We start from the raw sequence: 16,802 nt of genomic DNA on the forward strand, positions 1-16,802 counted from the left end.
GAAGTGGGAAAAAGAAGAGGAAAAAATAGCAGGGGAGCACTGTACTGACATACTGGTAGGGGCAGAAGTTGTAGTGCACAAACTGTGCCATCAGTCCTGTTCCCTGGGGCTTGGAGAAAGGAAAAGGACCACCAGACTCTGTTTTTTTCACTTCCCAGCTCTCATTCAATCATAGTCTGTGCCTGATGTCAATGGGGTGTCAAACACCATTTCCCCTCGTGAGGAACAAAGTGCTCCAAGTGAGACCAATGTTTTCCAGAGTCACATTTGGTCCCACATCTCTGGGACACACATTTCCCTCCCCCTCCTTATAATAACAGCAAGCTTTCCTTAAAGAAAGTGCCTGCTATGCCTGAAAACTGCCTTTCCTGCCTCTGGAGAGGACGGCTGAGAGGGTACCAGCCCCTTCAAGCCGTACTCACTATTCCTGCAGGGGAACACAATGACTTTCTTATTCTTTACTTCAGCCTGCAAAGCAGATCCAACCTACCCCGCCCCATCCCATCCACTCGCATTAAGACGTCTGGCAACTGCACAGACACAAGGTTGGCTTCACCTCAAGAGCCTAATTAAGCAATAGAGCCCGCTGTTGGGGGCTCTTTAGTGAGATAATTGACTGTGATTTGATTTATACGCCCAGAGCTGAAGGCACAGTTACATAATGGTGCCACGGTCAATTATCTCATTGTACTGCCCTCCAGCACAGGGGCACTCTCGCCGTTAGGACATGTAGTATTACAAATAGTTTAACCATCTTCAGAAGTATAAAATTACGAAACTATTTAGATCTGAAGAAACTCACTTATCTTAAAATGAAGACCTGGATAACATTGCAGCAGAGGTGGCCTGCGACCTGCTGAGGGTGGCTTTCCCGCAGGTGTTGGGGACTGTGAATTCCCAAACTGAAGTAGCTGTTTGTTCATGGCAGCACTATAGAAACTGAAACAAGGGCTGCTGGAGTTGCCCAGGGATGTATTGAGCACAGCTGAAGTGAAGTTTCCTTCCAAGTGCCTCTCCAGCGGATGGAGCTGGAGCCATTCTCAAGGTCTGTGAGTGTCTTGCTCGCTCCGTTGCTCTCCAGGGAAAATGCGTGTTGCAGATTCCCTTTGCATGAGAGCTGCTCGTGCATTTTGCTTCTGGACTCACAGCTCTGGCCAGCTGTCACAAATCCTTGGTGCACCTTTCAAGAAACCTGGATCACACAGTGAACAGGTGAGGTCTGAGAAGGCATTTTCAGAAGGTTACAGATTCCTGTAGGATGGATTTAAGAGCGTCTACAGCTAACAGGCACTTCAGGACCTCAATGGGATTTTGTCTTCTGGATTAGTGACAAAGTGAGCATTTGTTCAAGGCCTAAATAGGGCACTAGTGCCCTAGAGCCAAAGCAGCATAAAACACAGCATCCAATGGCCCCTGGATTTCATGTACCCCTTGAGAAATGCATTCCAAAGCCAGGAAGGAGTCTTCTCTTGGGAAAATGTTGAAAATGGAGGATTTACATTACCCACACTGTATCACACTACTAGTGACAATCTACCGTAACCCCTCTGCGGTGCTTGTGTGACACAAAGGGAACTTCACATGTCCAGTGAATTTCACAGAGACCGTCAAGTTTTCCCGTGCTTCCTGGTGAAGGATGAAGGAGGGAGGAATATACTAGCTGTGCAGAGATATTTCACTGACTTGATTTAAAGCGCATCTCCTACCACTTTTTCACCGAACCAAGCATCTAATAACAGAAGTGTGACAGCCAGCTGACTGTCCCCCTTCTCTCCACTTGCAGAATCAAGCGTGGAGTGGGTTTGATCCTGCTGGAGTCTATGTCAAAAGACCATCAACTTAAGTACTCAGTGGTATAGCTAAAATACTTGGGTCTACACTGTGGATCACTGCTGTATGTTTATAGTGGCAAAATCCAGTGCCACAGTATTTTCACACCATCACTACTGTGTACAGTAAGTTGAGTTGTGGTCCTGCTGAGATCAGTGTGGCAAGACTCCAGCTGGCTACAACAGGAGGAGGATCAGACTCACAATAAAAAAGACCAACTGGTGTCAGGTTTCCTTTCCTAATTATACCAAACTGTGCTCTTTGCTGATATATTTTGTCCAGACGAGAGATGATAATTTCGCTGTGACCTCGTTTCCTGCTGAGCTATGGCAGAGCAACTAGTGAACAAAACCCAACTTGCCTCAGAACGGAAAAACAATTGACATGAATTTTTAATGGGTGTTTTTATTCACAATTAGGTATTTATGGCAGCCTGGGAGACAGAAATTGTAATATTTTCCAGCTTTTGAGGAGCTTCCAATAAGGCAGTCTTTGTATAATGTGCTTTTAAAGCCATTCTGCACTGAGCAAGTCTCATGCTTTCTTACCCTTCATGAGCTGCTCTCTGCAGAGAGAAATGCCAGCTGGAGATTCAAAGGACAGGCTTTCAGCCTGCCTGATTCCTGAAGGATGTGGAAGAGAGATTGTTCTTCTCTTCCACTCCTGAACTCCCAAATCCTGGCCTCAAAAGCTGCTGATCTTTCAAGAGCTAGTGGAGGCCAGATGTATGGAGATGTGTGGGAGCTTAGTGCCTCTGCTTTCTCTCCAAAGATGAGGACTTCAGTTACCTCCTGAAAGCTTTCCCGAGTGAAAGGGTTTGGCTGTTGTTTGGAGAACTGGTTAGCATTAACTCACTGGGCAATTTCCTGTCACTTGTGAGATGGCGAATAAGCTGAGGAAAGTAGGTGGCCCCACTTTTTCATATATTGTAGTGAAATTGGGATCTTGAGGATATAAAAGCGTGGAAAGTTTTCAGCCAGGCTGTTATTTAAAACAAATATCTCACCACCCAGTGTTCTAGCCCAGAGGAAGAGGTTTGAACCCGTGTCCTTTGCTAGGGTATTACATGACTCTTCCACTGGTGCCTTTTTTAACCTGTGTAAGACTTTTCTGCAAGAGTCAGAGGTGCAGAACCTCATCAGAATGAGAGAGAGATTGTCCGTCTTTATGTTCACTGATGAAACCAATGTTTTGCTCACTGAGAGTGGGAAGGGTGAGTGACAGCACATTTGGTTACAACCATCAGAAATGCTGATGAAGCCTGGGTGAGGGAGAAAATGAAAAGCTGGGGCGGTATCATTGGGCAGATCTCTTTGGGCAGATCAGAAAAGAACTCTTTTCTGTCTTCAGACCAAGTCCGAAACAGCTACTACATCGGCGCTGATGGCTCGCTCAGACTGATGCTTGCTAACGGCATGGAGGTGGCCCTGCAAACTGAGCCGCATCTGCTGGCTGGCACCGTCAACCCCACGGTGGGGAAGAGGAACGTCACCCTGCCCATCGACAACGGCCTCAATCTCGTGGAGTGGAGGCAGAGGAAGGAGCAAGCGAGAGGGCAGGTCACCGTCTTTGGACGTCGGCTGAGGGTAAGTGAGAAGCGTGAGCAGTTTTGGACTCCACTTCCCAGCTCATCAGTCCCCAGTCTCGTGACAGAAAGGGACAGGGCTGATTTGTATCGTCTGCAATAGGGAGGAGGCTGCAGGACAGAGAACTAGCTGTTCATCCTCAGTGACACAACCTTTATGACTTGAATCTATCCTTACGTCCCCTTATGTTCTGATGTTCTCTTAGCCATCACAGGCAGTATTGCTGATTTGCCTATGAGTCCCCTGCGTCACTGGGAACACATGACCTCCCATCAGACACCTCAGGTTTAACCATCATGTCAGGCTGTTTAAGCAAGCAAGGGACGATTATAGCTATAAAATACTGCACCAATTAGTGTTGGTATTTTCTACCTGTGCTGCTGACAGTAATAGACCTGAGCACCGAAAGCTTTGTAAGCATATGAGGACAGGCTGAGAGAGTTGGGGTTGTTCAGCCTAGAGGAGAGAAGGCTTTGGGGAGACCTCATGGCAGCCTTCCAGTACTTAAAGCAGGCCTACAAGAAAGATGGGGAGGGACTCTTTATCAGGGAGTGTAGTGATAGGATGAAGGGTAACGGTTTTAAACCGAAAGAAGGTAGATTTAGATTAGATATTAGGAAGAAATTCTTCACTGTGAGGGTGGAGAGGCACTGGAACAGGTTTCCCAGAGAAGTTGTGGTGCTCTAACCCTGGCAGTGTTCAAGGCCAGGCTGGACGGGGCTTTGAGCAACCTGGTCTAGTGGAAGGTGTCCCTGCCCATGGCAGGGGGTTGGAACCAGATGATTTTAAGGTCCCTTCCAACCCCAACCATTCTATGAATCTATGATTATTGGTCACTGGGCAGCCTCAGAGAAATCTCTAGATTCCTGAAACTTGCTAAACTGTCGAACCTGTTGAAGAACTGGGCTCGCAGGGCACTGCATCGCAATTGCTGTTATTCTTCAAAGTGACGTGTTCTAAACAGCTCCAGCCTGATGGTACTCTCTCCTCCAGGAGCGCGCGGTCCTTTCTGTGCTTGAGACTGATGTGTTTTGAAAACATTGTTCCACACAATGCACTGCAGACTTGTCAGGGCTGTTTAAAGATCTTGCCCAATAAGCCTGTAATTCCTCTGCTAACTGCTGGCAAGGCTGGTAACTTGTAATAGCAAGTCCTGCGCAATCACCCTGTACCTCGCGAGTCTCAGAGTCATGGGCTGATGAGCGGTTCCTGGGAAGCTGCTCAGCACCTGGCAAATTCAGACCCTCTGAGAAAAATGCTTAGCGCTGTGTAATGCCACCACAGCAAAAGGACTGCAGCTATTTATTCACACTTAAGCTTTGCAGTAAATATTAATGCTTTGGTTTCAGGGTATGTGTTTCCCAGTCCTTGCTCTTCACCTTTCCCTATTCCCTGCTGCGTGACCCCTGCCACCTTGGTGTGATTTTTCCCGTCTCTCCTTGCTCACACTTGTCAAGTATTGCTCTTCACCCTCCCTAACGCTGCCTCTGTTCTTTTCCCCTTGCGTCAATAGCCTCATATTTTGTTATCAGGAGAAAAACTGCAAACAGTAGTGAAAGCTGAAGCTGCTCCTTCACTGGGAACTGCTTTATATCTGCAGATCAGTTGGCATCACCCTTCGTGTTTGGTTTGTCTTGGGGTTTTTATTTTATTTTATTTTAATAACCAACAAAATTACCAGACAGGTCTTTTTCTGAAAGGAGAAAGCCTTCTGAAATCTGCAGCTGTGTCACAGCTATTAGGTGTTCAAAGCAGTTTCCACTCATTTAGCCACAGCTCAGCTGCCTGTGTCAGTTTTATCTTCCAAAATTTTCACAGTAGATTCAAACGCAGAATGTGTCTTTGTTTTATATTTTACTGCAGTTGGAAAAACACTTGCAAAATGAGTTTTCAGGCTGGTTACTTGTGTCCCCATAAATCTGCCAGCATTTATTCACATTTTGAGCCTATCGGGACCCTTCTAGTGAAGCAAAAGGGCATCTTACACGGTTGAAGGACTCAGTTATGACTCTGTTCAGGGTTCAGAGTAGCTGAGAGTGTACAAGAAGTTTTAAGCTGCCTGTTTGTACCTGCATGGCAGCATCTGCACCCTTAAGACATAAACCTGCAAGGTGCTAATTGCTTCCCTGGGGATTGCCCGGCATTTAACATATTCTGTGTGTCATGTTCTCCTCTTCCCTCGTACCAGTAATTGCTGCTTTCACTGGCAAGGGAGAAGATTACGGAAGTTAAGTTCAACATGTTTTTGTTCATTTTGGGAAATGTTATCATTTTCTACCATATGTGAGTAAATCACCACTTTCCCTCTCTCCTCACCCCACTGCTCGCATGAGACAGCAGCAAAGGCATGGTGCTTGTGGGGAAAGAGCATGCCCAAAGAGGCTGCACCACCACTCCATGAAGCCTTTGAGATGAGGAGAACAGGATTTGACCACCAGAAAAGAGGGAGTTCCCCTGAAACCACCATCCTTTCTGCTGCCATCACATGGATCCACATTTTATGAGTTGTGGCCCTTCCTCCCATGGTTGCAGGGTGTTCCTGGGGACTGATGACCTGTTTCCATGAGCTCAACCATCTCCCAGCACGATCAGGACAGTTTCACAGCTGCTTCCTTGACCATCCCTAAGAAATAACACAATGCACGTGTTTCTTTATTGCAGGAATATTGCAGGCACAGGGCAGGGACTTCTGCATGGATGAAGGGAAAAGGCCAGCCCTGACGCCTTTTCCCGCATCCCATCAATGCTGACCTGGCTCTGCGCTTGGCCAGGCAGCAGTAAAGCAGCACAAATATGTTAAAGCAGCCCCTTTCCCTTCTCCCATCCCACACACCCCATGGAAAGTTGTGATGCTCTGATCCGCCCACCCAGCAGTGGGCGCAAATTTGCTGCAAATTTGCTGGCTACGAATTCAACCCATCACTGGCCAACAGCAACACAGCCTCCCTCTGCAGTGAGAGCATTAGGTAAACTCTGTTCCAAAGAACAGAGCTGCTTCCTTTTTTTTTTTTAAACAAACCTGAGGTTTTCAATAAAGAAGGATGTAAAATAATCTCTGACAGTGGAGCAGAGAGGACAGCCAAAAGAGACGGAGCTGCTGGCTCAGCTCTTTCATTTATTTAACCATGGAAACTCCTGTTGTAATTCACTTGTTTTTTCCCAAGACCTTGGCAGCAGGTGAATGGTGGCATCAAGACCTGGTGTCCCAGACACTCCCCAGAACCGGTGTGACCGGAGAGGTCTCTTTGGATATGCTGCTAACCATTCCTGGTGTGTTGACTAACGAGGACAGTCCAGCATCATCTCCACAATTTCTGCAAGGTGTCGAGGTCTGGATATGGCCACCCCAACGCTTTTAGCAATTCGCTGGGGAAATTGCTTTGTAGGCAGCCGTTTATCACGTGGATGTTGTTGGCTCCTGGAGTTCTCATTGCAGAAGTATTGTTTGCCCTCCTCTGCTGAAGGTTGCCAGAGTGTTTTCATGAGAAATCTTCCCTTTTTGTGCTTGTGTGCTCCCAGGGAGATCAATGCATGGTTTTTAATTATAATTTAAGCTAAAGGAGCTCCATAGGAAGCACTGGAGAAATCAGAGATGGTGGTGTGTTTATGCTCTTGCTTTTCCAGAGCAAGCTAAGGGATTGAATAAAGTACGGCGGAACATTAGTTTGGGGTTAAATTTAGTCTCTCACACATTGTAGAGAGGAGGTTAAATCCACAGTGAACTGTGAATTTAAATTTACCCTTCTCAGTCCTGTGCTGATCACAAGACTTGTCAAATGCTGTGAGGGGCAAAAGCTTTTTGCAGGAGCTTTTCAGACCCTGTTCCAGGATAAGGACTCCTGGATGTAGGATGGCACCTTATTTAGCTGCTCACCATAAAACACGGTTATTGGACTGAAGCCTGCAGCCCTGTCAGTGCTTCTGCAGAAAATTCACTTCTCTTCAAGGCATGCCCTTGAACAAGGATGAAAAAGATTTAGCCCCTGTTCAGAGGCTATCTGGCAGGGTAGGGTTCACTTTGCCCGTCACCTTGAGGAGTGGCTGTTGGCACTGCAGCACTTCTCGGAGAGAAGAAAGATTATACCGAGAGAGCAGGAGAAAACAAATCATAAAAAAAAAAAAAAAAAATCATGAAAAGGGAGACTGGTTCCAACTAGTCCTGCAGAAATTGCTTGCCAGAGCATAGGGAGGGTGGAATGACTTAGGGCACCAGTAATGGGATGCAGAGATTTGGACCGAGCTTAAGAGCTATCCTGGGACCTGTTATTTGGTCCTTCCAGCACAGTGAATGGCACTGCTGCTGGCGTACGGATCAGGGAGGCCACTTTCAGCCTGGATTACTGTCCCAGCCCTGGAAGAACTCTTTCCAGCTCTCTTGGCAGAGACCAGTAGCAGAAGAAGCTGCAGCTGCCGAGCTGGAGCTGCTCCTCCGTGAATAGATGAAAGGCAGAGATGTGATTTCTTCCTGCTTTGCTTTTTTTTTTTTTTTTTTGCAAGCGATTGCCACTTCTGTTTCTCTATTTATAGCAGCAAGCACCTATGAGATATAAAATTGCTCTGTTAGTTACATGTGTGCATCTGTACTTAGAGTTTTGATACCTTTTTAATTATTTCCCAGCTTGCCTGTTAGAGTGGGTTGTTGCCTGATTCCCTCTTTCTCCCATTGCCCATTTACATTCTATTTTGCACACATTTAATTGGAGCATTATCTACCTTTCCACACCATTTGTTTCCTCAAGCCATACCTGCCTTGTACCATTGTTATTCATAAGTTGAAAATCATTTATGCACTTGCCTCCTCTTACATCATCTTCACACTTAGGTCACACCACCGATTCCTTCTCTCTTGGCTGGCCACACACACCCTCAGCTTGCTTCCACATTTTCTCAGCCGTGCTTTTGCCTCTTCTGACCCCAGCTCCTGAGATGCCTTCTTTTGACTTCTGATTTTGTAGTGCCCCCGTTCCCCAGGTTTCAGCACAGACGTCTGCCCACGCAGCGCAAAAGCACTGCAGCGGTCCTGCCTTTCCCTCTCCCATTCCTCTAGGGCTGAGCTGAGGACCCCCCTCTCCATTGGCTCTACCACATCCTTCCTCTTGCTGTTTAGCTCTCAGATGCTCCCACATTCCTCAAAATATAGTGGGAATTCAGTCATACACCCTAAAGTAAGGACAAAGATCAAAGCTGGACCAGCGCTGAGAACAGTGCTTAGGTCAAGAGTGTCAGCTTTACCCAGAGCAGGATGAGGCAGTATGTTTAACTTGCAGTCTGAAGGCCTTGCAGCAACCTGCAAACCCTGGTTCATTGACTACAGCTGAAGGGAACTGAAAACCAAGCCAGCTGTTTCGAGTTTGAAATTCATCCCAGAAGAATCTGCACCCTTCTAGAAAAGAGGGGTTCACCAGCTGAAAGAGGTTTGAAAGCGGTGGGATGGAGAAAGCTGTCTTCACTGGCAAGCTCATACTGGGAATGTGGGTTTCTCATCTTTGCTCAGTACTTTGCTACTGTGATGATGTGGCTTTGTAAGGCTCCTTGCACATGCGGCTAAACATGAGTTGTATTATCAGCTCCTTTTTGTATTGCTGTGCACTACAATCCCTGAATCAAAATGTATTCCTGCTCCTACCTTTGAAGTAGATACCTTTGATCTTTGGAAATGCAGAGGCAGTGGAGGTAACAGGAGTGTAATTATGCAACTCCGAATAACCCCAGGACAATGAAGCTAAAACTCCAGCTCTCACAGAAAAGTTCCTGCTCTGTGTAACATCTACAGTGGTCAAGGCCTCCATGTTTCATCTCAGGGGAAAGCCTTAACCCCCAGTGCATGCAGTAGATTCAGTAAACTCAGGGAAAAGCTCTGCTTTCCACTATGTTCACACAACATCCATCTTTTTTCTACAAGTATAATTTTTTGATGTGCATGAAAGCAAAAGACTATATATCCTAGGTTTGATAAGCCTGTAAATACTGTAAATATTCACCACAACAAGTTGTCATTTCATCTTCTGTAGGTCTATAATCACATCAGCTGTAGCAATCCTAAGCCTAGGTTTGGGATATGGGCAATATTCCTTCACCGTGATGATGTTTCAAAAGTACCCTGTTTTTCTGCCTCTCTCCTCGCTGAAGTCAACAGAAGCAACGTTAGGACAACTCTTTGCTTTGAAAATTGCCTCTTATCCAGAGGCAATGAACAGCTGGATACTCTCCAATGTGGTCTAAAAAGGTGTTTGGTGAACCAAGGCTAGTCTTTGTAACTTAAACGGTTTCCGGCTTTGTAATTTTCCATCTCTTTCCTGTAGGTTCACAACAGAAACCTGCTGTCCCTCGACTTTGATCGTGTGACAAGGACAGAGAAAATCTATGATGACCACCGCAAGTTCACGCTCCGCATCCTCTACGACCAGGCAGGGAGGCCCAGTCTCTGGTCACCGAGCAGCAGACTGAACGGGGTCAATGTCACCTATTCCCCAGGAGGACACATTGCAGGGATTCAGAGGGGCACAATGTCAGAAAGGATGGAGTATGATCAGTCTGGCAGAATTACATCCAGAATCTTTGCTGATGGCAAATCATGGAGCTACACTTACTTGGAGAAGGTAAGAATCCTCTTAGTGCTCAGAGATGGTGCAGTTGGTGCAAATAGGCTTTACTCCTTTGACTTCAGTACAGCTGTGCTCCTTCACATCAGCTGATTAATGGTCCTTATGGTCCAACGCTCCTCTTCTGCCTGCACTAAGGTGCACATAGTAACTTTGATGCCAAACCACCAAAGAGCAGTTGAAAATAGCCTGAGAAGTTTCTCCCCAGTCACACTGAGAGCATGTCTTAATGCTGTGAAGCTTTGGCATTTGATTTTTTAAGCACAACATTCCTTTGCCGAATTAGCTGCAATATAAAATATCTTTAGGTAAAGTCAAGGGAGTGAACGGTGGGAATTTCCAGTAGGATTTTCCATGTGAAAACAACCCATACAGCCTGACATCCTGCCTTCTTTGAGGGGCCCATTCCTGCTTCATAGGAAATACGTGTAATTAAAAAGAGCGAGGCATGAATCCAGCCAGACTGCTGTAGCACACTTTGCAGTGTTTTCTGTAGTCTGCACTCTGCAGATTGGCATGGGACTTAGTTTCTTCTGGGTATTACCATTCATCATTACACTGCCCAGTGTCCTATAGATCCGTATGCTGCATAGCTGGTGATGGAATTTTTTATTCCTGAGTTTTGCACAGAGCCTATCCCTACAACAGTTTAAGGAAACTACAGTAAAAGAGCTTTTAAAAGGCAAAAAGTATTGACTTGCCCCTTATGTTATACAATCTGTGTTGATTGTTACATGCAAAAAAAAAAAAAAATCCCAGAACAAATAAGCATGCAGGCAGAAGTTTGCAGTAAGAGAGTAATGGAAGATACGGAGACACAATGAATTAATTGGGCATTGGAAGGTGTCGGGGGATACTTTTTCAAGCATTGTTTAAGTCGCTCTACCAATTTTATTTATTTAATCTGTAAAAGCTATTGGCACAGGGAATTTGGGTAGAGACAGCTAGCTCCAGGATATTGATTCGAATAGCTGAGCATTCTGAACTTAGACCTTCCTCACTGCATTAACTGCTTCTTCCTCTGACCCACCCCTACTTGGGGACACTTGATGTGCTGTGCAGCTGCATACCTCTCACCAGTTAATCCTATGGGTGCAGAGATTTATCTCACTCGCCCTGCTCTTCAGATTGGAGAATCTTGCAGGTTTTGTGAGAGTTGAGTATAATTCTGCCTGAAAACCAGGAATATAATCTATACTTTTCTTCTTCCCATCTAGTCCATGGTGCTGCTCCTTCACAGCCAGAGACAGTACATCTTTGAGTTTGATAAGAACGACCGGTTGTCGTCGGTGACCATGCCCAATGTTGCCCGGCAGACTTTAGAAACCATTCGTTCCATTGGTTACTACAGGAACATCTACCGGCCACCAGAAGGCAATGCCTCGGTAATTCAGGATTTCACAGAGGATGAGCAGCTTCTCCACACTTTGTACTTGGGCACAGGGAGACGTGTCATTTACAAGTATGGAAAGTTGTCCAAGTTAGCCGAGATGCTCTACGACACCACAAAGATCAGTTTCACTTATGACGAAATTGCTGGCATGCTGAAGACCATAAACTTGCAGAATGAAGGGTTCACATGTACAATCAGATACAGACAGATAGGACCCCTCATTGATCGGCAGATTTTCCGCTTCACTGAGGAAGGCATGGTGAATGCACGCTTTGACTATAATTATGACAACAGCTTTCGGGTGACCAGCATGCAAGCAGTCATCAACGAGACACCTTTACCCATTGATCTCTACAGATATGATGATGTGTCAGGCAAAACTGAGCAATTTGGTAAATTTGGAGTCATTTACTACGATATCAACCAGATTATCACCACTGCTGTCATGACTCACACTAAACATTTTGATGCCTATGGCAGGATGAAGGAGGTCCAGTACGAGATATTCCGGTCACTGATGTACTGGATGACTGTGCAGTATGACAACATGGGGAGAGTGGTTAAGAAAGAGCTGAAGGTTGGCCCTTATGCAAACACAACTAGGTACTCATATGAGTATGATGCTGATGGCCAGTTGCAGACAGTGTCAATCAATGACAAACCACTCTGGCGTTACAGCTATGACCTAAACGGAAACCTCCATTTGTTGAGTCCGGGAAATAGTGCCCGCCTTACACCGCTTAGGTACGACCTCAGGGATAGGATTACTAGACTGGGGGATGTGCAGTACAAAATGGATGAAGATGGCTTCCTGAAGCAAAGAGGCAATGATATTTTTGAGTACAATTCAGCTGGCCTGCTCATCAAAGCCTACAATAAAGCTAGTGGGTGGAGCGTGAAGTATCGCTATGATGGCCTAGGAAGGAGAGTCTCTAGCAAAACCAGCCATGGCCATCACTTGCAGTTCTTCTACGCAGACCTGACCAACCCAACCAAGGTCACCCATTTATACAACCACTCGAGCTCTGAGATCACCTCCCTCTACTATGACCTCCAAGGCCACCTCTTTGCAATGGAGCTCAGCAGCGGCGATGAATTCTACATAGCTTGTGATAACATTGGCACTCCTTTGGCTGTCTTCAGTGGGACTGGCTTAATGATTAAGCAGATACTGTACACAGCATATGGGGAGATCTATATGGACACCAATCCCAACTTCCAGATCATCATCGGCTACCACGGAGGACTGTATGACCCCCTCACAAAGCTTATCCACATGGGACGGAGAGACTATGACGTGCTAGCGGGTCGGTGGACAAGTCCAGACCATGATATGTGGAAGCATCTGAGTAGCAATAACATAATGCCTTTCAACCTGTATATGTTCAAAAACAACAATCCCATTAGCAACTCTCAGGATATCAAATGTTACATGACAGGTAAGACATTTAAATTAATTAACATATTCACAAGCTTGCTATCAGTGAATAAGTTTTGTCTCTCTCAGTATCCTGGTCACCATGAGGTTTTCCAGCGTTTAATATAATGGACACAAGCTTTTCCTTGCCAGTTGACGCCTATGTCCAGGGCATATTTAATCATTAGCATAGATGGAGACTGTAATTCCCAAACCTGTTTCCTTTTCTCTTCCTTGGTGTTTGTTCTCTTTATTTTGCTTCCGGTGTTTCGTTCCCTCAAATATCCCAAGTTTAGCTACAGCTTAATGTCCTGATAACCTTTCTCTTTGTAGAGGGGCAGCTCTGTTTACACAGTTTTGCCTAGAGATTTATTTGCAACTAAACAAATGACATGCAGATTTGTTTTACCAGAATGGCAACAGTGAGTTAAACCTGTTATTACAGTCAGCCATTTCAGAGCACACTACAGTAACCATGTAGTTCAAAGTTAATCTGCCCCACAGAATTACCAGTTTCTACTAAAAGTCAATAAAAGCAGATACATTAGACGTAAAGGCCAGATTTTAGGGCATACCTACCCCACAGCTTGACATAACTTCTGAACTGCTTCCTCTGGGACTTTGTAAAATGGCAATAACATGAGCTCTATGTATGTTTTTTATACATAAAATAATTCTGTAGGTTAAATGTCCTTCCTATATTCATACTTTGTGCAACACTGCTGGTAATGTTTGAGAAGACTGTTTTGGTGGGACTCTTTTCTGTATGCTTCCCGTTGGAAAACCAGGTGACACAATCACAAATCAAATGTACATACTTCTTAAGGAGATATAATTAGTTTTTAAATGCTCCTGCTGCATCTCTCACAACTTTCCCATATGCAACAATATTTGCATTCCCCTAAATTATGAGATTGGTTTAATAGCAAAAAATATTACAAAATAAAAATCCTGGGTTGTTCTATTCCACTCGTTTTTCTGGCCATTAGGATTCGTGCTTTCAGGTTCTTCTGCAATAATCATAAGGATTAGATTGTATTTTTTTTTTTATGAAAAGCTCTTTTTCTCCAGAGCTAAGAAGATGATGCCATGAGGAAAGTAAAATATGCCAAAAGATGCAGACTGAGATCCTGTGTGTTGGCCTCACTCTGATAATTAGGGCTGGCAGGGAACACTTTGAGATAACTTTTCCTATCAGAAAATGCTCATTTGTCAAAACTGAATTTGTTTATGGAGAGAGGGTCGAGCTTGAGAGATTTCTCAGCAGAAATGTTGTAAACAGCTCTCAAAATTGTCTAAATGACAAATTCCAAAATAGCCTAAAAGAAAAATTCCTTTTTGGTTTACAACCTTTTCAAGTTAAGTGTAAACTAATGATTGAAAACTGGAAAAGAAAAATTAAGGAATCAAAACCAAAATGAAAGATCTTCATTTGAAATTGTTTTCTTGAACTGATCTAGTTTTTGAGCAGTTGCTTTGTGACATATTAACAGATTTTTATTTTCCTGCTCAAGTTAAGACAGGACAAAATTTCCAATCCTGTCTTGGAACAAGCAAACAGCTTCACCACCCAGCTCTGATATAACATCAAGATGTCCAAATCTGATACCTTAATATTTTATATGCACCGAATAACTTTTTCCATGGTCTTAAAAGTTCTATTTTTAGTCTTTCAAGAATACAGAGCCCAACTACTTTTTTTAAGTTTCTTCTCTCCCAGTGCATGGAAGAAACAGGTCATGCAATGGGATGAGTGCCATGATGCTAGGCTGCTGCTCTGGCATTTCTTTCTGCTGAAGCTTTCCGGCACCTGGTGGGCAGGATCTGCAATGAGAGTGTCCTTGTCATCACAACAAATCTGCCCAGATTCAGGCACAGAGAACCACTTTCTGTCCCTCCATCCTCACCCTGGGACCCACTGTCCTTCAGGGAGCTCGGCACCCAGGACACGGGCGAACGACACACGCTTTGGTCTCCAACGATGAGGTTTCTGAGCTTGTGGGTACAAATTGGAGGCATGCGGAGGGGAGAGCAGGAGAAACAGGTATTTACGTTTTGAGAGGCCCATTGTTATACATGAATATTTTAGCAATTGTACACTTCATGGCGCAGAGCTTTGCTGCCAGCTTCAGCAATCCTGATGGATTGAACTGACATTTCCATTACATGTGTCTGCATTAAGCACTCTTTTTCTTTGCCCTCAAATGAATTTACTGTGAAATGTGTTGGCAGGGTTACTGTAGCTGAAAAAAACCTCTGTGATGTGAAATGTACTTTTCTGTCAAAAAAGTTGTCACTGCCTCTTGGCAAATTAATATTTTCCCCTCTGTTTTCACAGCTCCACACCTTCCTCCCATGTTTTTGGGTGTTTTTTTTTTTTTGTTCTGGGTATTCCAATACCTCTTCCCCAAAAGAACAAACTCCTGTTTGCAAATGTTTTGAAAGTCAGTTTTCCAAGAAGTAGCAAAAAAAGCCTGTCTTGAATCCTCCCAGACACGTTACATATTTTTCGGCTGTTCAGCATCCCTGCTCTGTATCCTTTTTAACATTTGTGAAGTGCTTGGAAAATGGTTCCTGCACCAATGCCGACCTTCACTGTTTTACTTTGTTCTCCTGACCACCTGGTCCACAATATGTACATCAAAGGTCTTCATTTCACATGAGAAGTATTTGGAAGCAGGCTGGCTTAGCGCTAAGCAAAAAAATAATCAAATGAGCCTTTTAATTTCTTTCCCTCCCCCCAACTTCTCTGTTTCAAAGACACTCCAAAACCAATCTGTACATTGAGTGAACAGAAGTGTTTTTATTACAGAAATCCTCCCCCTTCCACATGGATTGTTGCAAGGGCTTTTTGGACATCTGCCCGATCTCAACATTTTGGCCTGTAAGAAAACAAGCAACAGATAGTGTGTTTGTTTGGCTCCTGGTTCTCCAGTCATCTGGAAGTGCCTTATTTGCTGCTTGCATCCATAATTTCTTTGCCGACCAGCTCTTCAAAACACTCATTTAGGCTCATGGGGAATAGAGAAAAAATATTCAAGGATGCATATTTGATTATTTAAATTGATCCCTTTTTCAGATTGTTTCAACAACCTTTATTGAGTTTAGCAAAATGAAAATCAAGCCCCTTGGACATCCACCTTGAAGCAGAGCAATCACCAACACAATCCCAGTTACATGCAAAACACTTAAGATCCCTGGGAGCTGATATTAGTTAAACTTTACTTTCATACCTTTCTTTTTCTTGCAATTACTATTTGTATGCCAAATGCACACCATATTGCTTGAGGATTGCAGCAGGTGTGTCCTTCTCTAGAGTTCAGTGAAGGCAAACAAGGTGAGATCATCAAATGCTCGGAAGTGAAGGGGGGAAGCGATGCTGATCCCAAGCAGATCTAGGAGTTAGCCAGCCTCATCATTATTTCCTCCAGGGGATTAACATTCAGCTGCTATTCCTAATTGCTGTGCAGTCAAAGTCAGGGAAGACTTTGCAGTCTGTACTGTCAAGTGAATGCAGGAATGACGTCCCAAATGGCTGGGTCTTCCATCATGTCCCCTTTAGTGCCAGCGGTCCCCTTTTTGCATAGGACTATAGTTTATCACTTGTAGCCCGCAGTTTTCTCACCATCCATGGGCTTCTGAGTGGTTTGTGAAAGGAACCCAAGCAAAGTAGTCTTGTATCCATAGGCTTATTTGCACTATAATGTACCTTGCAGGTAGTGTGGAGGCTGATTTTAAATGTCACTATAAAAGATGACATGTGACTTTACACTGGTTTAATACTCAAACTACACCTTCTTATGAAAAATGCCAAGATACTCAGGACTGAAGTGGAAATGCCATGGAAGAAACAGAGGATGTATCCAGAGCCTCTTCCATGAGCACCTGCCAAATGACCGTGCTGTTCGTCCTGGATATCCTGATAGCCTGGCTCATATAGCTCTAAATTTACTCTTCAGCCTACAGGCCCTTTG

The 16,802-nt window shown here is 44.6% G+C and overlaps 1 protein-coding gene across 6 annotated transcripts in view; it reads left to right on the plus strand.

The window, feature by feature from the left end:
- Nucleotides 1-16,802, plus strand: part of TENM4 (teneurin transmembrane protein 4) — a 615,630-nt gene that overhangs the window by 581,863 nt on the left and 16,965 nt on the right. For all 6 annotated transcript variants that reach the window (XM_087756918.1, XM_087756912.1, XM_087756914.1 and 3 more), the window contains 3 exons: nt 3,181-3,416; nt 9,719-10,015; nt 11,236-12,850. In XM_087756918.1, coding sequence (XP_087613044.1) covers nt 3,181-3,416; nt 9,719-10,015; nt 11,236-12,850 — 2,148 coding nt within the window. The remainder of the gene's footprint in view (nt 1-3,180; nt 3,417-9,718; nt 10,016-11,235; nt 12,851-16,802) is intronic.

Source organism: Nipponia nippon, unplaced genomic scaffold (genome assembly GCF_047370975.1).
Source record: "Nipponia nippon isolate SJK-2023a ecotype South Korea unplaced genomic scaffold, ASM4737097v1 scaffold_2, whole genome shotgun sequence".
NCBI lineage: Eukaryota > Metazoa > Chordata > Aves > Pelecaniformes > Threskiornithidae > Nipponia > Nipponia nippon.